The sequence below is a fragment of the Antechinus flavipes genome, chromosome 6, assembly GCF_016432865.1.
Source record: "Antechinus flavipes isolate AdamAnt ecotype Samford, QLD, Australia chromosome 6, AdamAnt_v2, whole genome shotgun sequence".
Lineage (NCBI taxonomy): Eukaryota > Metazoa > Chordata > Mammalia > Dasyuromorphia > Dasyuridae > Antechinus > Antechinus flavipes.
The window spans coordinates 194015347-194042032 of record NC_067403.1 but is presented as its reverse complement, the minus strand read 5'-3'; the positions used below and the strand labels follow the sequence as shown (position 1 = coordinate 194042032).

The 26686-nt window shown below is 33.1% G+C and overlaps 1 protein-coding gene across 12 annotated transcripts in view; it reads left to right on the top strand.

The window, feature by feature from the left end:
• Nucleotides 1-26686, top strand: part of ADD1 (adducin 1) — a 100612-nt gene that overhangs the window by 31197 nt on the left and 42729 nt on the right. For all 12 annotated transcript variants that reach the window (XM_051965817.1, XM_051965809.1, XM_051965811.1 and 9 more), the window contains exons 2-3: nucleotides 14042-14255; nucleotides 19067-19229. In XM_051965817.1, coding sequence (XP_051821777.1) covers nucleotides 14061-14255; nucleotides 19067-19229 — 358 coding nt within the window. In that variant the 5' untranslated portion in view covers nucleotides 14042-14060. The remainder of the gene's footprint in view (nucleotides 1-14041; nucleotides 14256-19066; nucleotides 19230-26686) is intronic.

The window sequence follows — 26686 nt, the reverse complement described above, 5'->3', positions numbered from 1 at the left end:
TACTGGTGAAAATGGGCAACCTTGTTTTACCCTGATTTATTGGGAATGCTTTTAGTTTATCCCCATTACATATAATATTTGCTGATGGTTTTAAATCCTGCTCATTTTAAGGATTTATTCTTTATTTATTCGTATGAGTGCTAGTGTTTTTAATAGGAATGGGTGTTGTATCTTGTCAAATGCTTTTCTGCATCAATTGAAATAATTATGATTTCTATTAGATTGGTTATTGATAGGTCAATTATACAGATAGTTTTCCTAATATTGAACTGGCCTTACATTCCTGGTATAAATTCTGCTTTCAGAAAAAGCCTAGAGAGACCTACATGAACTGATGCTAAGTGAAGTGAGTAGAACCAAGAGAATATTGTATATAGCATCAGCAAGATTATATGATGATCAATTCTGATGAATGTGGCACTTTTCAATAATGAGGTGATTCAGGCCAATTCTAAAGACTTGTGATGGAGAGAGCCATCTGCATTGAGCGAGAGGACTATGGGGACTGCATGGATCACAACATAGTATTTTCACTTTTTTATTGTTGCTGTTTGCTTGCTTTTTTTTTTCTTGTGCAGTGTGATAACTATGGAAAAATGTTTAGAAGAATTGCACATATTTAATCTCTATTGGATTACTACTTGATGCTTAGGGGAAGGGGGAGTTAGGGGAAGAGAAGGAGAAAAATTTGTAACACAAGGTTTTGCAAAGGTGAAGGTTGAAAACTATCTTTGCATCTATTTTGAAAGTTAAAAGCTATTATTAAATTTTTTTTTAATTCAGCAAATCCTGCCCCAACATATCTTTCCAGTTTCCTTGTATTTTATTTGCCCTTTGCATTTGATCTACATAAACTAACATTTTTGTTCCTCACACACTTCATTTTTCATATATGTATCTTATAGCCATCTTATGTTCCTGAAATGTTCTCCTTCCTTATTTCTGCCTTATAGAATTCTTCTTAAAAACTTTCCTAATTGTTTTGTATTTAACTATTTTATATTTATTTCTATTTAATGTCGCATAATTACTCATATATTTACTGGTCTTGTTAGAATGTAAACTTATTGTAAGTAAAGATTATTTCATTCTTTGTCTTTATATCTCAAGCATCTAGCCACATAGTAAATGCTTAATAGATACATTTTAATTAGTTTATTCTGCATACTTTACCATGCCCATTTTTAAAAAATTCTTCACATTCTTTAATTCTTACAATGTAATAATAATCCATTGTAATCGTAGATCACAATTTGTTAAGTCATTCTCTACTGAATGGGAACTCACTTTGTTTCCCATTTTTTGCTATAATAAAAAGTATATTTTGGTTTATGTGTGTGTTTTTTTTTTTCCTTTCTGTCTTTGACTTCTTTGGGTATGTGCCCAAGTAGTGGAATCTCTGGGTCATAAAATATGAACAGATTAGTGATTTTTCTCACATTGTAGTTATAAATTATTTTTTCATGAATAGTTGAGCTAATTCATAGTTTTACCAACTGTGTATTACTGAACATGTCTTCTCATTGCTCTTCTTATATGAATTATTCTTTCCATCTTCTTTTATCAGTTCAATAAAATCCTCCTCCCTTACTCATTTTACTCAAGGAGGTATGTAGGCCTCAGAACAACATTGTGAAGTAGATTGTGCTAGATTAGATGGCTTGAGTTCAGATCCTGAGATAGCCATGTGTCTTTTGGCAAGTTCCTTAACATTTCTGAGACAAAGTCTTTATCTGTAAAAAGAAGGGGTTGGACTAGATGTCCATTTTTAATCTCTTCCAGCTCTTAATTCATTGATCCTGTGGGGTTGTGACTTGTTCAAAGTCTTACATTAGAAAGTAGAGCCAAGATCCTCTAACTTTAAAATAGTGTACTTGATGTCTATAATGGTAACTGATTTTCATTATTATGTGGGCTAATTGTCACCCATAAGAGCTCCTGTTGGCCTTGACAGTTTCTTGTTTAGAAGGTTTGGAGAACAATTTAACACTCTGTAACTAGAGTTGCAAGTCCCTCTTACCTTCTCCTGCCACAGTAGAAATAAAAGAATCAGAACATCCAAGAATCTTCAAGCTATAGTTTTCGAGCTTTGAAGGATTTTAGAGGTCATCTAATTCTTCCTTTTATTTTTATAGATGAGAAACTTAAGACCTAGACAGCAAAAGTCTTTGGTCTTTAGGGGGAAAAGTTGCCTAAGTGTTAGAACTGGGTTATTGTTCTTTCCATAGTACCATGTAATTGGAAGGAACCTCAGAGTTCTTCTAGGCTGATAGCTGAAAAATAATTCCTTCTACAACATTTCCAATATGTGGTTTTATGCTTATTGATCGGTATTTCTGGATCTAAAAGTTTAAAATAAGAATAGCAGTTCTCAGCTTAATAGTATGCAAAACACTTCCCTCACAACTAGTTAGTTCATCAATCCCTAAATTGTCTTTTGCTATCTTACCTCTTGCTTCATCTCTCTTGGGAAAAAAGGAGGAAAAATACTTTAATTAGAAGACCTAGACTTAAAGGAAGCCAGGGAAGTTAGTTAGCACAGATGAGGAGGGAGAGCATTCCAGAAATAGGGACAGTCAGAGAAAATTCCTGGACTGAAAGATGGAGTATCTTGTTTATGGAACAGCCATTAGGCCAATGTCACTGGATCCGAAGTACAAGTTGGGAAGTAAGGTGTAAGAAGACTACAAAGTATAAGGAGGGGTCTAAGTTATGAAGGTCTTTGAATGCCAGTTAGAACATTTTGTATTTGATTCTGAAAACATAGGGAGTTATTAGAGTTTATTAAATAAGGGAATTAGGTTAGGTTTCAGCAAAAAAAAAAAAAAAAAAGGTGGCAGAATGGAGGATGGATTGGAGTGGAGAGAGGTTTGAGGCAGGCTAACCCACCAGCAGGTTATTGCAGTAGGTCAGGTGTGAGGTGATGAGGCCTTACAACAGAAGAGAGAAGGGTCACATTGGAGAGCCTGTTGCAAAGGTGAAATGGGAAGATCTTGGAAGTAGATTGGATTTAGAGGGGTGAGGGACAATGAGTCAAGAATGAATCCTATGTTTAGAACCTAAAGGACTGCAACTATGGTGATATCCTTTATAGTAATGGGAAGTGGAGGGAGAATTTAAGGGAAAGATAATGAGCTGAGTTTCAGCTAAGTGTTGTTTTTTTTAAATCATGTGTGTATATACATTCATATATATATTAAACTGCTTTCTTCTAAAAGAGTACCTATAATCTCGAGGTTTAAAATTTATTTCTATAAATCCTAAAGCATAGATTTTTAAAAATATTTTTTCTTTTCAGCAAAGAAAGCAAAAAAAAAAAAAAAAAAGGCTACAATTTTTTCAAAGGGCTACCTTGTTAAAAATGGGGGAAAAAACCTAGTCTTTCTAAAGCAATGATTCCTCAATTTTTTAATTACAAAATTCTCCCTTCTCTTTTCCTTCCTATATCTTTACTCCCTATTGCACTTTTATTTATTCTACTTTGGCATCACCTCCCTAATATATTGTCCTCTTTGAAAATGAAAGACAAACCACCACTAAATACCACCTTTTTCTGAGTAAGGTATATTTGTACTAATCCATATTTCATTTATAGATTTTATCCCACCACTACTACTCCAATAGGTTTCTGACCATATCTGCATCTGCTTCAGATTTCTTCCCAGTCAAAACCATCTCTCACTCAGCTGTTAGCAATAAGAAAGTGCTTTGGAAAACCACCCTATCTATGATGTCAAATTTGCTTCTTCCATTAGAATCCCTAGTTTATTTTATACATTGCTTAAACTTTGTACATTTGTGTATATTATTTGAGCTTATGGATTTTATTATCAGCTCCTTTTTGTGTAACTTTGTCCTCATTGAACTTCTCGGTATTTCAATTACTATTTATATTTGCTGAAGCTATTTTTTGTAGCATCTAATTTGATATATTTACACTGGCACTTTTCTCCCTCCATTTTCTTTTTAGTTTAAAGCTTTTAAAATTAGATTAGTAAGACACAAAACAAATATATCATTAACCTTTTTCAGTATCCTCACTGACCAGGAGTCTGTCATTATTATATTTTAAACTGAAATCAAATTCCAATCTCAAATAACATCATCTTACTTTTTTAACTTCCTAAATCAGTTTTTGCTTTTTGTTCCTTGCCTTCAATGGACAGCAGTGAGGAAATTAACAACCTATCTCTGTTGTCTTTAGTTTCTTACCTTGGATTTTGTTAATCTTTGATGATGCTATCTAAGTTCCTTCTGGCATTATTGTTTGTGCCTGTGTTAGTAACTAGAAGTAGGATTTAGTCATCTGTTTTTACAAGCCTTGGAAATTTGTCTTATGTCTTAGACAAGCCATGTCTATTGTCAGATTGACAAATGGCTGTCTTACTTCTGAGTGGAGAATCACCAACTACCACTATTCTTTGTAATTTTTAACTCTTATTGGATGGTCTCTCTCCCTTACAACTTCTTGTGGATCTGTTTTATCATTCTCTGGATGACTAATAGCTGCTACTTCTTCAGAACATCCAGCTCCCTCCTTCTTTGAAAGAGGTGGAATGCTGAGTTTCTTCCATGAGCTTCTTTGATTTTTCTTTTTGAAGGGAGAGTAAACTACACTTTGAGCAGAGAGAGTAGTCATTTGATTGGCAAAAATTAAAAAAATAATTTAAAAATTACTGGTAGTTACTGAAAACTTATTCCTACTTTCCATTCTAATTGAGTCAGACTTATTTTTCAAAGCCTATGGAAGTTTCCCTCTCCTTTCCTAACCATCTGCTTATTAATAAAATCTTACAGCTTAATACCAACTTTTTTTTACTTCTCCAGTTGTTTTACCATTTTGTTTACTTACCTTATTTTGTCATCTGTCTTACTGTTCTCCTCATATTTCTTCTATGTAATCCTCTATAATCCATTGTTCTCTTTCAACTTCTCATTCTCCAAATTTCTCTTCCTCAAATTCAATCCTTAATTTTTTTTAAAGAACAAATATTCTGTATCAGAGATCAGACTGCTCCTTTATTCTTTATATTTGCCATTGCTTCAAAACATAATTACAACCTCCTCCTTACAACTTCACATGATACTTTATTTTATATCTCTCCTGTACTTAGTATGTGTTGCAGTGCCATGTTTGAGTGTCATTCTATAAGACTATAAACCAAGGCCTGGATTATGTCTTTTTTGAATTTTACATTTTCCCTAGTGCCAAAGATTATATTCTACACACAGGTATTTAATCAATCTTTGAGGAATGAATATCTGAATGCATCAAATTGAAGTAGTCTTTTTTGTTAAGTGCTCCAGAAACCTGTCTTCTTGATTTACTTCTTTGGCTTCAGTCTTAGTCTTTGTTCTTCCCTTGGATTCTGTTGATTATCCGGTTCTCTGACTCCACCCCTATTTTAAAAGGACACAGCCCTTTGTCTCTGGACCTCTCCACTTTTTTCTGGCTACTACTGCTGATTTCATCTCTACAAAAATTTCCATCCTTTCTTTTGCCTAGCCTGCAATCTGGTCCCCTGATCTTAGCAGCTGGTAAAGGTCATACTGAACAGGATAGTACTGATTTTAACAGTGCAAAATACATTTGAAGGTATAAATTATTGTTGACTTTGAATGTACTACCATTAAATATATATATTTATATAGCTTTTTATTTACAAGATATATCCATGGGTAATTTTTTTCAGCATTGACAATTGCCAAACCTTGTGTTCCAGTTTTTCCCCTCCTTCCCTCCTACCCCTTTCCCCCAATTGGCAAGGTAGTCCAATACATGTTAAATATGTTAAAGTATATGTTAAATACTACTTATGTATACATATCCATAGTTATTTTGCTGCACAAGAATTGGACTTTGAAATAATGCACAATTAACCTGTGAAGGAAATCAAAAATGCAAGTGAACAAAACAGAGGGATTGGAAATGCTATGTAGTGGTTCACCCTCATTTCCCAGAGTTTTTCGCTGAATATCACCGATTCTATTCATTACTGAACAAATGGAACTGATTTGGTTCATCTTATTGTTGAAGAGAACCACATCCATCAGAATTGATCATTATATATAGTAATGTTGTTGATCCTGTTCATTTCACTCATCAGTTCATGTAAGTCTCTCCAGGCCTTTCTGAAATCCTCCTGCTGATTATTTCTTACAGAACAATAATATTCCATAACATTCATATACCACAATTTATTCAGACATTTTCCAATTGATGGGCATCCACTCAGTTTCCAGTTTTTGGCCATTACAGAGAGCGCTGCCACAAATATTTTTGCACATACAGGTCCCCTTCCCTTCTTCAAGATCTCTTTGGGATATAAGCTCAGTAGTAACACTGCTGGGTCTAAAGGTATGCACAGCTTGATAATTTTTTGAGCATTGTTCCAAATTGCTGTCCAGAATGGCTAGATGTATTCACAATTCCATCAACAATGCATCAGTGTCCCAATTTTCCCACATCCCCTCCAACATTCAGCATTATCTTTTCCTGTCATCCTAGCCAGTCTGACAGGTGTGTAGTGCTATCTGAGTTGTCTTAATTTGCATTTTTCTGATTAATAATGACTTAGAGCTTCTTTTCATATGACTAGAAATAATTTCAATTTCTTCATCTGAAAATTGTTTGTATCCTTGACCATTTATTAATTGGAGAATGGCTTTATTTCTTATAAATTAGATTCAGTTCTCTATATATTTTGGAAATGATGCTTTTATTTGAATCTTTGACCATAAAAATGTTTTCCCATTGTATTGTTTCCCTTTTAATCTTGCCTGCATTAGTTTTATTTGTACAAAAGCTTTTTAATTTGATATAATCAAAATTTTCTATTTTGTGATCAGTAATGATCTCTAGTTCTTCTTTGGTTACAAATTCCTTCCTCCTCCTCCACAGGTCTGAGAGGTAAACTATCTTATATTCTTTTAATTTATTTATAATCTCATTCTTTTGCCTAGATCACGAACCCATTTTGACCTTATCTTGCTGTATGGTGTTAAGTGTGGGTCAATGCCTAGTTTCTGCCATACTAATTCCTAATTTTCCCACCAGTTTTTGTCAAACAGTGAATCCCAAACTGGGGTCTTTGGGTTTGTCAAACACTAGATTATGAAGGTTATTGACTATTTTGTCCTTTGAACCCAATCTCTTCCACTGATTTCTTAGCCAAAATCAAATGGTTTTGGTGACCACTGCTTTATAACATAGTTTTAGATTTGGTACAACTAGGCCACGTTCATTTGATTTTTTTTTTTTCATTAGTTCCCTTGAAAGTCTTGACCTTTTGTTCTTCCAGATGAATTTTTTGGTTATTTTTTCTAGGTCATTAAAATGTTTTTTTTGGGAGTCTGATTGGTATAGCACTAAATAAATAGATTAGTTTAGGTAGTATTGTCATCCTTATTATATTTGCTCAACCTATCCAAGAGCACTTGGAAAAACCTTAAAGATTTAATCCAATCCAACAACTAATTCTCTATTTTATAAATAGTACAATAAGTGGTAAAGTCTAAGAGAAATTTGATGCTTAAGATACTCAACTTTCCCTCATAGAGCTTATTCGCCAGTAGGGAAATGCATATGCATAAATATAAATAATTATAATACAAAGTAATGTTTGAGTGCAAAGAAAAGAACTTTGTGGTATAAGGAGTTCAAAATAATTATTGAGGGGGCAACTAGATGGTGCAGTGAATAGAGCACCAGCCCTGAAGTCAGGAGGACCTGAGTTCAAATCTGAACTCAGACACTTAACTCTTCCTAGCTGTGTGGCCTGGACAAGTCACTTAACCCCAATTGCCTCAGCCCCCACCCCACCCCCCAAAAAAAGGGAGGAAGGAAGGAAGAAAAAATTATTTGAATGGGGATCCAGGAAGTCTTGCTGAAGAAAATGAAATTTGAGTGGAATTTAAAAGGATAGAGACTAGGGCAAAAAATGAAGGCTTTTCCAAGCATTTGGGGATAGTATCAACAAAGGCATTTGTAAGGAAAATGATGAGTATTCCAATGTAATAAGAGTGTAGAATATATATAGAAAAGAACATAGTACTGGGGGAAGTTTGGAGGAATATATACAAGACTGTTAAATGTCTTAAATGTTAAGCAAAGAGTTTAAACTTTACTTAGGAGATAATTGGGGAGCCAGCCCTTGAAGGATTTTGACATGTCACCTGTGATATGGCTAATTCTATGCATGCCTTTCATTTTGCTTCTATTTATTAAATGTTTCCTGTTATGAGTGACATGAAAGAGTTCACTTTTTTTGTTCTATTTCTAAAAAAATTACAATTTTTTTTTCAAGGGATTGATTTTAAGTGATCATAGTTACCAATAGTAGCCATCCCAAGTTATGACACAAAGCAACTTTTTCTTGTTTTGCTTCATTTATTCACACAAGAAATTTTTGTTTCATTGTCCATACCCATTGTATATTTTTCCACTTGGTTGATTTTCTTCCATATAGTTATTCATGATCTGCAAGTACCATCTGAGAAATCTTAAAAAATGTAAGGCTTTCTGGAACTTTGGGCAGACAGATATTAAATCCTAGAGGATTTAATTTACTTATAAATTGAGACAGCATAGTTACTCCTTAACAGCAACCTCTTTGTATAAGTTTCAGAATCCAATTGTAGATTGGATCAGCTCTTATTTGGAACATGAATTCCCTCTCCTACATTTCTAAGAAGTGAATTTCTAGCACTTATCTAAAGGTCCTCAGTGATTTAAAATAAATATATATATATATATGTATAAGCCCTCTCTTTTGTTCGAAGGTATCACTTTTGGACATGTATGATTGTTAGGAAGTTTTTGTGTGTGTAAAGGGAATCCTGCTTCTCTGTGGTGAACACTTAACTGATACTAGTTCTGTTCTTTAAAAATCATATAGAACGTCCTTGTCTTCTTACAGGAGAGCTCTTGAAGTATTTTTAAAACAGGGATCAAAAGGTCTCAGTATCAAGAACCTGCTTTATAAAACTATAGAATTAATTGACCTGGTTATTTATATATCACAACCATGAAATAAATTCTAGAATACCATTACCATTTTAGTGACAGTTTTTATCATATCAGTTTAGGAGCACATATCCTATTATGTAGATTTTGATCAAAAGTGTTTGGGATTAAGTCCCAGCCTTGTCATTTCTATTTGTGACTTTAGACAAATTAATTAGCTTCTTCTTCTGTAAAATGGGAAGAGTAATATTAGTGTTGCCTGTCATTTAGAATTGTTGATAGGGGAAGTATTTTGTAAAGTTTAAAACACTGTTAAAATATGAGTTGTTACTATTCCTGACCAGCCAAAAAGACTGATTAGTATTATAGTAAAAAAAATTTTTTTAAAAATGCATGGACTGAAACTAATTTGAAGTAAATTGCTGTTTTTCATTCAAAAATATATTCACAGATTTGGCCTGATTATTTGTTAATCTTTAGCTATCTCTTCAGAAAAACTAAAGCTATGTGCTCAAGAGTTGTGTGTCCTGTATACATGCACAAGAAAAGCTGACTCTTTAGATCTGACAAAAGCCAACATTGTTTTGTTGGATTTAGGAAAATGCTTTATTTTTTTTTTTTTAAATTTCCTCATAAAATATTTGTGTTTACAGATGATTTTTAAAATTTTTCTGTTCTCTAATAATTACAGAAAGAAGAATTTGTTGTCACAACAAAATATTTCTGTTTTTGAAGGCCATGCTAAAAACCAAAGCAAGCCACAAAATAAGCTATTTGTCAAGGGGCAATATCCAACTCAGAACCAACACTCGCATTTTGTTACTTATCATGATTCATAGATTTAGTACATTTATACTTGAGTTCTTATTTAAATTTGCAAACTTCCTTATTGAATTTTTAAATCTACTGTTCTGAGGGAAAAAAAGAACAATAGATGTAGTCTACATTCTTTATCTCATCCTTCTGACATAGCAATTTGTGATAAAAGAAAGGCTATCACACCATTTGTTACCTTGACTAGGTTAGTCTTACAAAGGTTCTTTTTGTTCACTGTATCTGCCCTGGAACTGGCAAGCAGCAATTAATCCCTGCCTCTAAAATTTCACATAGCCTTGTTTTAAAAGGAAAATAGTCATATTTATAGGCTGTGGAGATGTAAAGGGAAACATTTGTGATCATCTAAGTCCAATCCTACATTTTAAAGAAATTGAGGCCCAGAGATGGGAAGTAATTTGTCTAGATCCCATAGCTACTTAATAGCAGAGCTGGAATTCAAACAAACCTAGTTCTTCTGACTTGTAAGTTCAGTGTCTTTTCCAGTAATTCATTGAATCATAGTTGGGAATGCCATGTTCGTAGCATAACAAAATGTTGAGTTCATAGCATCATAAAATGTTAAGAGTTGGAAAGGATCTTATTAGACATATATTTTAACGGCTTCATTTTACAATTGAGGAAACAGAGGACCTGAGAGATTGTGATTTGCCTAAAGTAGCCCAATTTCCTAAATGGCAGAGTTAGAATTTGAACCTGGGTCTTCTGATTCCAAGACAGAGCTCTTTCTACTATAACTCCATAGTTACTTTATAGTAACTGTTTAGTAAATTAGTAATTGTAATCCCCACAGGATCTATATATATAAAAAGTTTGGTAGCAGTTCTCTTCTCAGAGCAAAGAATTGGGAGTTGAGGGGGTTCTGTCAACTGGGGAATGGCTGAATAAATTGTGGTATATGACTGTCATGGAATATTGTTGTTCTGTGAGAAGTGATGAGCAGAATGCTTTCGGAAAAAATAAAACTGGAAAGTCCTCCATGAACTGAAGCACAAAATGAAATAAACTATATATGAAGTAAAAGCAATGTTCTGGGATGACCAGATGCAGATGATTTTGCTTATTCTCAGCAATACAATGATCCACGAGTACTCTTTTTAATTTTATTTTTCTTGGGGATTTTTTTTTAATTATGGTGAAAGATCTGATCTGTGTTTTATTTCATGACTTTTATGGAAATGTATTGTCTAACTTCACATGTGATTTCTGAATAGGAGCTAGGGCAGGGGATAAGAGAGAGAAGCTGGAACTCAAAAGTATTTTGAAAAAGTCAAATAAAATTGTTTTGAATGTAACTGGGGAAAATATCAAATAAATAAATAAATAAGCAGAAAGAAAGGAAAGAAAGAAGCATAGATAAGGAAAATAAATCATCACATTGGCCTTGACCAAAAACGTATGTCTGTCTCAAACCTGAGTATTTTCCTTCTTTGGTGGTGGATAGCAAGTTTCATTGTCAGCCCTTTGAAGTCACAGTAGATTAACTAAGGTTCTTAAATCTTTCATTTGTTTTGTTTTATAATGCTACAGTAAATGTGTAACATCATCTTCTGATGGTTTCTTCACAAAAAAACCCTGTAATCCTTATACTTGCTTGCCAGTTGGCCTTTTCTTTTTTGAATCTTGGATACCTACAAAATAGGATTGGATTTCATGGAGGGCAGGGAGTGAGGTGAGCAGCTGAAAAAATATTGGAAGATGCTTATATTGAATTTTGTTAAAATACATGAGTCCTGTCTTTATATCTTTCTGTACCCATTTTCTTCCTTCTCCCAACACACATACACTTAATTTGCTTGCATTTTCTACTCTTGGAATTATTTTATATATTTTGTATTTGTTTTCTTGTATATAATGTTTCTTTCCAATAGAATGTAAATTCATTGAAAGCAATGTAACATTTTGTTTTTATCTCGGAATCTCCAGCACCTGGCATTGAGTATTGGAAATGCTCAAATTCTTTTTTTTTTTTTTTTCTTTTGTCTTTTAAACTTTTTATTGACAGAACCCATGCCAGGGTAGTTTTTTACAGCATTATCCCTTGCACTCACTTCTGTTCCGATTTTTCCCCTCCCTTCCTCTCCCCCCTCCCCAAGATGGCAAGCAGTCCTTTATATGTTAAATAGGTTACAGTATATCCTAGATACAATATATGTGTGCAGAACCGAACAGTTCTCTTGTTGCACAGGGAGAATTGGATTCAGAAGGTATAAATAACCCGAGAAGAAAAACAGAAATGCAAGCAGTTTATATTCATTTGCTAGTGTTCTTTCTTTGAGTGTAGCTGCTTCTGTCCATCCTTGATCAATTGAAACTGAATTAGCTCTCTTTATCGAAGAGATCCACTTCCATCAGAATATATCCTCAAACAGTATCGTTGTTGAGGTATATAATGATCTCCTGGTTCTGCTTATTTCACTTAGCATCAGTTCATGTAAGTCTCGTCAGTCCTCTCTGTATTCATCCTGCTGGTCATTTCTTACAGAACAATAATATTCCATAACATTTATATACCACAATTTACTCAACCATTCTCAAATTGATGGGCATCCATTCATTTTCCACCTTCTAGCCACTACAAACAGGGCTGCCACAAACATTTGCTCAAATTCTTTAAAGTAAAAGTTTCAAATTGAAGGACTTTTTAGAATAATGGAGAATTATTGGCAATAAGTTATCAATTTCTTAATCTCTATGCCATTCTTCTTCTACTTTTGATCAATTCCAGAAGTTATAGGTTAAATTTTAAAAGGAAATGTTTTTGGAGAAAAATGGTCCTTTAAAGTGTGTAAATTGATGTTCTTATAGAGATCTCTGTCCAATTATCTCAGATACATTTCTCTAATTTGATGAAATTATTAGTAGCTTATTTAATTGGATTTTATTTTTGTATTGTTTTTTAGATGTGAAAGGGAAAACAAAGATATTCATTTCAAAAGCATTTTTAAAAATCATTTGTTTTTTTAAATTCAATTTTATTTTCAGTTCCTAATTCTCTTTCCTTCCCAATATGAATTGGTAAGAAGAATAATTAGGGCAGGTAGGAATAGGACAAGAAAAAGAAATAGAAAAAAATAAGCTTCAGTTTGCATTCTGAAGTCCATCAGTTCTCTTTCTGGAGGTGGATAGTATTTTTCATCATGAATCCTTTGGAATTTTAGTGGGGCAATATGTTGATCAGAGTTACTAAATCCAGGTGATTATTTTTACAATTGTGGTTACTATGTGAATTGCTCTCCTAATTCTGCTCATTTGACTTTTTTTTCACATAAGTCTTCCTAGGCTTTTCTGAAACAACATCTTAATCATTTCTTACAGCACAGTAATATTCCATAAAATTAAAATACCATAGCTTATTCAGCCATTCTCTAGTTGATGAGCATTCCTTCTGTTTCCCATTCTTTGCCATCACAAAAAGTTACTATAAATATACATGTGGATCCTTTTTTCTCTGATCTATTTGGATATTGATATAGTAATAATAACTCTGGATCAAAGGGTGTGCGAAGTTTAATACTTATAGGGGCATGGTTCCAAATTATTCTCCACAATTGTTAGATGAGTTCAAAACTTCAATAGCAGTTTTTTTAATGTATATTTTTACCAGGTCTAATCTGTTAAATTTATTTGTCACCTCCAGTTCATATTCCTAAGGGATATTATTTAGCTTATATCTATATAGTCTGATATTTTTCCTTAGTCAATTTAAATCTGAATTTTTCAATAAGTAGGTATTGTTCTGAGCTATATTTAGCACCAGGTTTTGTTTTAACTTTCTGTATAAAGTTTTTTTTTGGCTTTTGGCTGCAAAGTATATAACCCATCTGATTTCAATATTGACCAATTGATAATGTCCATGTGTAGAATCACCTTTTGGGTTGTTGAAAAAGAGTGTTATGACCATCTAGTTATCTTAACAAAATTGTATTAGTTTCTGCCCTATGTTATTTTGTACTCTTAAGACTAAACTTGTCAATTATTCCAATTACCTTTTGATTTTCTACATTAGTATTCCATTCTTTTTGAATGTAACATTTTTGGATACTGTTTCTAGAAAATGTTATAGGTCTTTATGGCACTGATCCACTTTGTCCTTGTCAGCATCCAGTAGTTGGAGCATAGAGATAATTCTTATTACTTTACTTAGTGTGAGATTGCTGAATTGAAAAACTATGATGATATCTTTGGTGACATTATTGGGGGTTCATTAAAAATAATTCTTTTTATTTTTGTTCTCCACAGGGAATTTTAAAATTGTGCTATGAATGGTGATACAGGTGCGACGGTGGTAACTTCACCACCTCCAACCACAGCCCCTCATAAGGAGAGATATTTTGATAGAGTAGATGAGAACAATCCAGAATACTTGAGAGAGAGGAATATGGCACCAGATCTTCGTCAGGATTTCAACATGATGGAGCAAAAGAAGAGGGTTTCCATGATTCTGCAAAGTCCAGTAAGAGAACAATCTTTTTTCCTTAATTAAATCTTGCTTCTTCTTAAAAATAGTTTAACATTTCGTAGTCATTTACTGTTTTCTGTAATGTATGGTTCTTAATTTATATTTGCTCCAAATTCTTCAAGGGACTTGTTTCATCTCAGGGAGAAGGACAATAAATGAGGGCTATTGTGACTGATCACATGTATAATTTATCATATGCATATATGTACAATGTGATATTTTTTCACAATAGTGAAATATTTAACTAGCCAGAAAAAAGTATCACATTGTACATATATGAAGACAAATATGCACATATGGAGATATGTGTAGGTGTGTGAGATACATAGATTTGCAATATATGCTACCTAAGCAATCCCCATCTATATTTGAAATCTCCTATATAGGTTTATGACAATATAGTTATATATTCAAGAATGGGGGACAGAAGTGGGGGGACCATATCTTAGAGGTATGTTCTCCAACAGATGGGTTCTCCAATTTCAAGGTACTTTGTGGATCTTCATCCATAAAACTGTCATTCACAGGTCCTTATTATTTTGTTTACCTTTGATAGTGATTCAAAGGACAAAGTTAATTCAAGGAAAAAACACAATGAAATTGTCATAGTAAAAAAGTACTCTCTCCTCCCCTTCCCCCATTGGGGGGGATACATAAATACCTACAGTGAGAAGAGTGGATACAAATAAAGGACACATGTGGAGAGAAAGAGAGGGCACATGATTAAAGCACAGACATGGAAAGGAGACTTCTGTCTTTGACACTGCAGGACCCCTTCCTCTATGTTCAGTCTTATATATTCCTTTTCTTGCACTCTGAGATCTAGTAATACTAGCCTCTGTGCTCTTCCTCACATACAACACTCCATGTTGATTCTTGTAAATGATTTTATGGCTTTCTAGAACTCTCTTCCTCTTCTCCATCCCCTAGTTTTGCTGGTTTTCTTCAAGTCTGAGCTGAAGTCCCATTTTCTGCAAGAAGTCTTTCCCAATCTTTCTTAATCTTAATGTCTTCCCTCTAAGGCTTCCTCCAAATTTATCCTATTGACAGCTCATTTGTACATAATTGTTTGCAAATTTGTCTCTTCTATTAGACTGTGAACCAGTTTTTTTTGCTGGTACATAGTAGGTGCTTAATACATGCTGGTTGCCTGGTTGACTGTTTTGTCTTCTAGAGACATCTCACTGCTTCTTCTGGCATTAGTTTGATATTTCTCTGAGTCCGATATGCTTCCCACTAGTCTTGTAGTTTTCACTGAATGCTATTATCAGTCTTACACTGCTACTGCTGTGGTAGATACTTTTCTACTGGTTTCTTCAGGATTCTGTTCTGCTGGCATCCCTGATGAATGCTTTAGGGATTTGACTTCTTGTTTAAAATGCTTACTTAGAGTCCTTTAATAATGCTTTTTTATAAATATCATTAAAATCTTTACCCTAGAAGCAAAAACAAACCTCCCTTGTTAAGTTCCTTCAAATTCTAGATTCTCAGATCTCCTGTCTTCTGAGCATGAGATTCTTATTCTCAGGGGTCAAAGACTTTAGAAATAAAGAAATAATAACAGTCTAGAAAAAGCTGTCTACAATCATTACATCTGCTTCTTTTCTTTTCTTTCATTTCTTAGTCATTTATAGTCTGGTTTCTGTCCTCATCACTTAGTTGAGAATGATCTCAACAAAGTTATCAACATATTCTTAATTACTAAATCCAATGGCTTTTTCTCAGTTCTCACATTTCTTGACTTCTAAACTCAAATCCCAAATTACAAAATGCTCACTGGCCATTTTTAAAGTGTATATATTGTATTTATCTCAAACTCAACATGTTTGAAATAGAACTCATTGTTATTCCCCCAAATCTGATGTTTTTTCAAAACTTTCCTTATTGCCATGACCGTGACCTCTAAGATAATGATACAGCTTTGCTGATCCCTAGGAAAGGGAACTTTTGCCTAATTTTGAAAAAAACTAAAAAAAAAAAAAAAAAAAAAAAAAATGAGTGATGGCAAACATTTTAAAAATTCTATGCTGGTTTTGTTCTAGGTAAATTACTTGCAGTTTTCCTAATATGCTGTAGTTCTGGACTATTGCAGTAACTTTTTAAATTAACTCTTTGAGCCACCTCTCCCCCCCCATTTTTTCCTCATTCTAATTCATTCTTCACACAGCTGTCAAAATGATTTTCCTAAAATATAAATAAGACTAAGTCACTCTCTTATTCAATAAACTCCACTGGCTCTCTATTATTTTTAGGATTTAATTTTAATTAAAGCCTTTCAATCTTAATTTACTCCTCTTTATATATTATACTCTTCGGTATACATTTCTTTCCTCATTACACATTACTTTCCTTCACCCACTCCATGGTTTAGCCATACTACCTCTCATACACATTCCTCCATCTTTAGACCTTAGCACTGGTTATCCCCTTATGCACTTATTTTTAACTTCTGCCTCTTAGTATAATTAGCTTTAGTTTCAAGCATCACTTTCTCCTATTATATAAGTCTGTTATGACCGTAGCTTTAACATATGAGATAATTAAGATGGGCCAAATGAACAAATATTACTATGTCCCTTTTATTTAATTCAATTTGATTAAGTTACTCTCAACCTTCCTCCCACTTACTCTCTACTACAGAATAAAATCTATTTTCTTTAGCATTGTTCACCATGATTCATTATATGAATGCTTTTTTAGAAGCTCTTGGTTGACAATGCTATTATTGTCATGGATTAACATTTATTATACTTAATAAGAGCTTCACACATTGCATTTTTCGCCTGGCATTTTCCTAGTGAATATTATTACTTAGGTTATAGCATCTTTCTAGCTCAGGGAATGAAACTGGAAGTGTTTCAAATAACATCAGTCTGAAACCATGTAAAGCACATTCCTAACTCTGTAGTACTTATAAACATATTTTATATATTGTTGTTTTGGACAGAGTGACATTGGGTAGTATTGTGATGTTTATGTTAAGCATTATTTATCTTTTATTGGAGCTATGATATCAGTATATGACCTTCCTGCACTGGTATAATTCATAGTTTATCCATATCTTCTCATCCTCTGTGATTCTTGTCTATGTCCTTTGTAATGTTCTTGTTTTGGGTTTCTTGGCGTCTTGGGGGCAGTCTTCTTTTCAGCAGAGTAATCACCACAAGAGTAGCCAAGACTTAAAGTCCAAATCCTTTATTATCTCTTTCAAAGTCTTGTCTCCTTTCCTGGGGCTCGGTTAGCTTTCTTAAAGGCTTTCAAAGGGGACTTGGCTTCAGTGGAGAAAATGCAGGAGGGACAGGCCTGTCACCACAATGCTGATGAAGATGGAAATGAATGTCTCTCTCCTTGACTCCAAGCTCCTGCCTTCAGTCCTTTGTCTTCACTTCTCTCAATGAATCTGGCTGAGGCTCCTACCTTATATGCTCTACACTGAGTATAAACCAATCATTATATCACTAGGAAATCATTATTTGTTGTAACAATAAATCAATCATGCTGAACTTAGAGAACTATTAATAATCACCATGTTAAACTACATAACCATTGTCTCATCAATTCCACTGACTTAACATCTTATAAGAATCCTTGTTTCAGAGTTCTGGCCCATAACAGCCCTTCTATAAATCCTCCATGCAAGTTGTGCCCCCATACTAGAAGCCTTCTTCTGGATCTTTTCATATTTCCTAGATAGCAATATAGCAATCAAACTGTCCTTTTTGCTACACAATCTGCTCAACTCCTTTTGTAATCATTCATGTTCTTGAATGAAGTCTTTACTAAAGTCCAAATGCAATTCAGCATATTCTTATTCTACTTTATACTCTGAGCTTATATCATTGTCTAGATGAAGTATTTTTCTAAGATATGTGTATTGATGGGTAATTCATAATGGACTGCCTGTCTAACTACATGTCATAATCTAGGCTAATGGTCTTCATACTTTTTCTCTAATACATCTTGAAAAGGATATGTTAAAAAAATTTGTCTATTTATAAAGTATAAGTTCTACTGTACTAATAACTATTATAAAATATATAAAGTAACATTTTAAAATATTAAGCTAAAGATGAATTATTTTATTCTTGAGTAAGTAGAGAGCCACTGGAATTTATTGAATAGGGAAGAGATATAGTCATACTTGGGCTTTAGGAATACTACTTTGGCAGTTCTCTGGAAGATGGTTTGGAAAGAAGAGATACTAGAGTCAGGGACAATGATTGAGAAGCTGTTAGAATAAAATGTAAGAGAGGTAATGAGAATCACAACTAGGGTGGTAACTATGTTAGTAGAGAAAAGGGAACAGATTAGATAATGTGGAAGTAGAATGAACTAGATTTGGCAATTGATAAGGTGTTGGGGGGGAGGGGCTAGTGAGGAGTTGGAGAAAATGCTGAAGTTTTGAACAACTCAGAGAGGGTTAGAGTTGTAGAGTATCTAAGGGAATAGCATAGGAGCAGCTATGTTGGAGATAATCCTCACTGACAAGCATGTATTATATTAAATTGCACACACACCTCCTTCGCTGGTTGATCATATGTTTCTTTTGGTCAAATAGTCTCCACTTTGAAGAACACTAAACTAGGCCATATTATTCTTTTGCTAGGCCAATTAGTCAAACATTAAGAAGTTACTTATTTCTGTATAGGGGAAAAAGAGAAATGATTGGAATGTACTTTGGGTGGGTGAGGCAAAGATCTTTTTTAATAATACAAATAGAAAAATTGTGGTTAAGTATCATTAAACTAAAATAATCTTTGTACTTTAACTTTTAACTATTAAAATATTTTTTGGCTGCTTTTTAGGCTTTTTGTGAAGAATTGGAATCGATGATCCAGGAACAGTTTAAGAAAGGGAAGAATCCCACAGGCCTATTGGCATTACAACAGATTGCAGATTTCATGACCACAAATGTACCTAATGTTTATCCAGCAGCACCTCAGGGAGGGATGGCTGCATTGAACATGAGTGAGTAGATGGCTGTTTTTTACATAAATTTTATCCAGTTTGTATAAATTTTGTACAGTTTCCAAAAGCTTTTTCTTTCTCAAGGGAGGATTATTTCATTTTTTTCTTTGTATCTCCAGTATGCTGCATGGTGCTTGACACTATGTAATACATACTCATCAACTTATGAATTTCTCATGTAAAATGAAAAGAAATGTAAGTAGAACTCTTGTCTCCTCTCTTTAACATATATTTTAAGATATCAGCAAGGTAGTTTAGAGTCATAAAATTTGAGAACCAAAAAAGACTGTAAAAATTATCACTTCTAACTAACTCTATATTTTTATAAATGAGTCAACCCTAGAGAGATGAAGTGAATTGTAAGTCACATAGCTACAAAAAAGAATGTGCCCATCTTTGAACTTTATTTTTCTTACCCTTAAGACTTAATTCTTTGCCCCAAGCCAAAAATGCATAATAAGTTTGTTTTGTTTTTAGTAAAATATAATCATGAAACATATAACATTGACTTGATCAACAAAATGCCAGAAATACTTTCTAATTAAATCTCACCTCAGAATCATAAAACCTGACTATAACATTGTTGGTTTTGTCCCCTCTCATCCTAAATCAAATTGGATTTGATTTAACAGTAATAACAATCATCATTAGAACTGAAGTGGCAATAAATCTTGAGTTTCAACATTTCGTCTTTTGTGGAATCAATTAATTTCATTTGTTGAAATAAATTCTTCAATATATTTTAAAAGGCCTCTATTTTTATAAGAAAATTAGAAAATCAATTTGCCAAGGAAATGTTTGTTTTTTAGCATTTAATTTATAGATTTTCAAAAGCATTATTAATTAAATCAATAATAAAATTAATAAATAAAAATAAGATAAATTTAATAATTAATTAAAAGAAATCCATAAAAAGTTTACTTGCCAAATTATGTCAAGTTAACTAACACACTTTTACTCAGCCAAATAATTAAAAAGTTATTCATTCTCTCTCTATCCTCTATAACCCAGTCAAAATGAAACAGTGCCAGAGATGTAACAAAAGAAAATGGTGGATGGAGGCAGGAAAACATTAATTATTTGGTCATGATTGGTGTGTGTATTTCAGAGTATTTTTTTTTTTAAGAATTAACTGACCCTTCCCATGATACATCTAGTTCTTGACTGATCTTATGGGGCAGACTCAGATGAATAATGGGTAGTTTCTTATATCTGTTTCATTTGAATTTGTTCACATTTTTGTTTTGGTGTTCCATGGTCACTTTTGAAAGAGTTGACATAATATTACATAAGTTTATTGTTCATTTTAATGCTTGATTCAATCAATCTTCTTAAAGCCAAATAGCATCTCATAGTTTTCAAAATGGGCATAGCTTAATATAATTCTTAATGAATTTCAAAGAATTATGGCATGTAAATAGAGTTTTAAAGCCAGAAGAGTTTTTACTTTCACTACTAATTTAGTTAGACATGCAAGAAAAACTTGTTAGTTTAATAATAATAATAATAATGTCTCTTTTATACCAATAAAGGCATTAAAAGCTAAAGTAAGTACCCAAAAGGAGACAAATGGAAATAAATGATAAATACCATACCATTTATATATATTTTTTTAAAATCTTGGCCATTCCTCATGAATATAAATCAATTCTTCTTTGCCTAGACTTCTGAACTACTTCCAGAATACCATACAACTACTTGTGTTGTCTGATTCCTGAGGGTTGGGAGTGGCCAGGGACCAATGCACATACTGGTGACTGAGAGATTCATTCAACAGGCTTGAGGGCAGAGTCCATCCATAGTTCAGAAATGTAACCTGGAAACCATGTTAGCAATCTGAGATCCTTGAAAACATCAAAAGTCTAAATGGGAATGATGGAAGTGAGAGACAGAGCTGTCTTCACAAAAACCAGGATGCATGTTATACTATGTAGGCTAGTGAAATGAATATTGTATACTCTTGATCCTTGAAGGTTAACTCTTGTCAAAGTGATCTTTAGACTAATTATTCTGATGTATCAGCTAGTATCAACATCATGTTATTCACCAGACGCTCTCCTTTCCCTGCCACATCAGTGATGCTATAAGAACAGACTCCCTAAAGATTAAAACTCGTCGACTATATGTAGATTGAAAATGACAAATGCAGCTACAACTGAGAAAAAATTAGGTATTTGAGGTCATGGTTCCTGATATTATTGCTTGCTGTTTTTGATTAAGCTGCAGACATGAACTTCATTAACATTCTTTACAAATGTTGAAGCCTTTTGAAAATTAAGAATTATGAGTTATTTTCATCTCATATATAATTGAGAATTATGAGCATTCTATGAAATTATAACTAATAAAAGTAACCCTCACTATAACTGTGGCCACATAAGCCTGATTCAATACTTTTCCAAACTTACCTTGTATTAATTTCATTAAATACTTTGGCCATCCAGAATCTGATCCTATTCATTCTTGCCAATTATAAGATAATAGTAATGCCCCAGATTTATAAAGCTCTTTCCTTGTAACAGCTCTGTGCAGTTATTACACCCCTGTACTGAGAAAGAAGTGAATTTTATAGTTTTAGTGTTTGAGTTGAAGAGATACAACAGGTAGCACTAGAATTTGAAACCAGGCATCTGTATATGCCTGGTATATGTATATGTATATCTCCAAATACATAGCTTTCCTCATTATATTCCATTATATCTATGTATTACCTTTCCATTGTATCCCATTATCTCATAAGTTGATGCAAAACAGACAATGTATATTTTTGAGAATACATTTTCCACAAATTCTTACCTGAACCTGTTAATCTATAAACTGCAAGGTTTGATGTTATCAAACAAAGTAAGTCATTGACATTGGAGATTGTGAACCAACTTCAGGAGGCAAAATCAATAGTTTTTGAGTTGCCAAAACAATTTATGACCCTTTTATCTGTCATTTCTTCTTATTGCTATTGTGTTTGTTTACAGAAGCTCTTTTCCACCTTATAATTTTCTGCTTTTTAGGTATTTGAACTGCTAGAATAATTTGTAATATTTGTATTCATTTCAATAAATACTCTGATCATCCTCAGTTTCAAGTACTCTGTAATCTTTCACTTAAAAGATAATAGGCTCTGACTAAAGATCTGAGAGGCTTCCTATAAATAAAGTATGAAAAGTTCCCAGGGTTGAACTTCTGACACTTATTTTGACTAAGGAAAGTCTTTTTGTTTCTTTCCTTGAACTCATGTATATTCCACATAAAATTACCAAATAGCCAACTTCTGGTTAGATAATTTATTACTGTTTTTGTTTTGCATTGCTTTGAGCTCAAAGATTATTTGTTATTGTTGTTGAGTTGTTTCAATTGATCCAACTCAACTCTTTGTAATCCTATTTGAGGTTTTCTTGGCAAAAATACAAGAGTGGTTTGCCATTTACTTCTCCAGATCATTTTATGATGAGGAAACTGAGGTTAAACAGGATTAAGTAACTTGACCAGGATCATCAATTAGTGAGTGTCTGAGGTGGGATTTGAATTTAGGTCCTGTTGATTCCACTCCCACCTAAGATTAAAGCATTTACTTTTTGAGCTGAAATTTAGTTTTGACTAATTTAGTATTTAGAGAACATGAAAAACATAAAAGTTTTATCTAAGGTATAGGAAAGACTGAAATCTTTTGCAAATATTAATAAAATACTTTAGTCAATAAATTTACAAAAATAATTTTCAGTTATCTATTTTTTTTATGAACTGTTATAATTTTGCATAATTTCTTTGAGTTCTGTGGTTCATAAAACCACTAGCAATAAAAGGTTGGTATTTTGGAAATGCAGCCACATTTTAGGGTAGAGTGCTGTAGGGTTAGAGTTGTTCCTGTTAGTCCCCTTTTAATAAGTGAGATAGGATTGGAGTATAGTCCTGACAGGAACTATTGGGCTCTATTTTAGCTGACACGTACTCAGGATGAAAAGGTTTTTTTCCAATTTGCATAGGGCACATCAATATTTCAGGAATGTGTGTAGCTATTTAAACTAGATTCCAAAGCATAGCACTGGGTTTTAGGTAATGTGGTGTAGTAGAAAATGCACTGGATCTAGCACTAAACATTCAGAACCTGCATTAAAATTCACTTCCATCTCTTACTGCCTTTTTTATCTTGGGCATGTCACAAAATCAACTTCTTGCTCTAATCCTCAGTTTTTTCCTCTGTATAATGAAGAGTAGATTTCATGGTTTCTGAGGTCCCTTTGATCTATAAATTATAATTCTCTGATTCTTATGTTGATCTAAATGTGGAAAGAAATATGTTTCTTTGTGTTTGTTTTGTGCTGTGATTGAAATAATCAACATTTTTTTACAGTTATTAAAGTACATAAACAATTGAAAGTGATTTCTTGTTCTTTTTTCCTTAAAAAGTTAACTGTGTAATGAAGCAAAAAATTTAAATCTATACCTTGAAGAAACTGAATTTGAATTTTGTGTCTTCTTCTATATTCATTCACTCATACTCTGGTGATACCAATAAATAAATAAAAGGGGAGAGGAAAATTACCCCATTCCACATTTCCCACCCTACAGAAAAGCAGTAGATCATGGAAAAAGGAAGAGATGAAACTAATTTTTTAGATATCTACACAGTGCATAATTCCTGCTTTGAATAATCAAATCCCAAATGCAGAGAGAGGGATTTGATAACTTTGGCAAGTACCTTAACAATATGACATCTTAAATGTGGCATTTTTAACTGACTGTCCCCAAATAAGTGTCTGCCTGTCCCATTAAAACTTTTGCCTCCAGTACATCAAGGTTTATTTCCATGGTTTTCATCTTACATTTTAATTTGCAACATTGTAACGCATTTCTCATATAAATATTATATTTATAATGTATATCAATATATACATTATAAATATTCTAGCTATTTGTATATGTATCAGGCCTCTGCTAGACTAAACACTATGAAATGACTAGCAATAATAGCTAACATTTACATTAATATTTACTATGTTCCAGGCACTGTGCTAAGCATTCATTGGATCCTCACAACAATCTGGGAGATAGGTACTATTAGCTCTATTTTACAGTAGAGTGTGATGACCATGCTAGCACCCAGGATACCTTAGAATCAGCCGGAGTCATGATAAGCAAAAGTCCTTAGTCTTCATTCTTGGTCTTTAGGGTAGAAGTAAAGGGGATAGAAGCAGGATCCCCACAACCTCCTTCTTCCTCGTCCACAGCCAAAGTGACCCTGACTTCTCTTACTCCACCCCCTAATCCCTCCTACAATCCTCTGTATACACCAGTCATCGAGTCAGCACAGAATAGTGGGAAGGGCCATTTTCCAAGCACATGTCCATAGAGTATTGTCCAATCGGTAGTTAGTCTCAAGTTTTGAACCGACCTCAGTGCAATGAATCAAGAGTTTTACCCCTCTAGAGTAGAGGAAACAGGCAAACAGAATTTAAGTGACTTATCCACAATTACATAGCTACTAAATTTCTGAAACCCAATTTGAACTAAGGTCTTTTTGACTCTAGGGTGCACCTAATTGCACTGAATGCCCTTAATAGCAAGAAAAACAAGAAAAACTAAGGGACCTTAACAACGTGTTAGAATCATCCTTCTAGCATTAAGTTGCTCTAAGCTTCTATTTATCTACTTCTGTTTGCCATACTAGCCTTACTAAGGAATGGATTTTAAGCTATTTAACTCATACTTATTGTGCTCATAACAGCTTCTAACTAGACTCCTGATGTGTAAACACAAATTTTGTTGTGAAGTATTTATTTTTAAAAGGATATTAGAGTTGTTTACTTGTGATTTTTGAAGATGTGCTGTGAATTTGCGGAAAAAATTTTACTTTTTCTGTGCTTTATTAAAACAAAAACATGTTAAATAATATAGTATTGAAAAGCTTTTTTTTTTTAAATGATTCCATCTTTTGATACCTAAATGGAGCAGAATCAATTTTAAATAGCAACTTTGCTTATTTAAGAGATTTTGACTGTGGCAGCTAGGTGATACAATGATTAGAACACTGGCCCTAGAGTCAGGAGAATCTGAGTTCAAATTCTGTCTCAGATATTTATTAACTTTTATCCTAGGCAAATTACTTAACCCCAATTGCCTCCTCTTTCCACTCCCCATAGAAGATTATCACTTTAATTTGTAGATATGATTTCACTTATTTTGTTCATTTGAACACTAAAAATTCAGCCTTTAAAAATATTTTCACCTTAGATTTTAAAAAAGCCTCATTATTTTGTAAGTCATAGTAGATAGGTTTATATTATACAAAAACTACAATGATTCTAACTAGAATTTCTGTCTTACATTGTTAATATTTGATTATAACTGGAAGAGTTCAGTTTCCCTAAAAGTCTTTGAACTTTTTTTGTTTATTTTGAATGAATATAAGAAATTGTGTGTTTTATTTGGAGTAGCAAAAAAAAGTACATCTAGCCATAGTTGGTAAATAGATAGATGAACAAATTGTGATGTGTGAATATATTTCACACTATCAGAAGCTATAAATTTGAAAGTCTACAAAGTGAATACAACAGAATTAGAATATATTGACTATAACAGCAACAAACATTTTAAAAAACACTTTCATAAGGAGTTAGGAAAGCCTACAGAATGTTATTTTATTAAATTAATATATCCATAAAAAAACAAAAAGCAAATAATTGATGCTATAATTTAATTTTCTAGTTTTTAAAATGTTTTTATTGTTAGACAAGTAGAATGGCTTAGTAGATAGAGAATTATCTGGGCTCATGTTCCTCTTTTGTCACATACTGGTCCTGTGACCCTGGATAAGTCGCCTTCTGCAACCTTCTAATACAAAAGATGCTGACCTGGTTAGTAAAGGAGTTTCTTTACCTTAGCTCTCTCTATACTAGGGAAGTCACAGGTCTAGTTGTATACCTTTTGTTGATAGATTTAGAATACAAAAGTATTTATCCCTCCCCTCTTAACCCCCCCCCCATGCCCATGGCAATTCAGCAATAATTTATAGTCTTTAAAAATTGCTTGAAGAACCAAGAAATTAAATGACTTGCCCATTATTGCATAGCTAGGGTCAGAAGTATTATTTGAACTCAGGTCTTCCTGACTCCAACCATATTATCATCATGCCATTTTGCCTTTTGTGTTGTGGCATAGAGGAGAGAAGACATGAGATTATTTGCTTCCAATTTATTAACTGATTATGATATTATCATTAAAACAATAATTGCAATTGAGTTGAATAATAACCACTATGGAAATATGGAAAGAATACTGGCTTTGGATTAGAGACCTGAATTCTAATATCTATACTGCTATTTACTTTGGGCAAGTCTGCTTAAATTGAGCATTTTCTTTGACTTTTTTCCATTCTCTTGCTTAACTTGGCAATTCTATTTTCACAATATCTCTCATATTCTCCTATATCCCTCATCCTATTCAGACATTTATCTCTCACC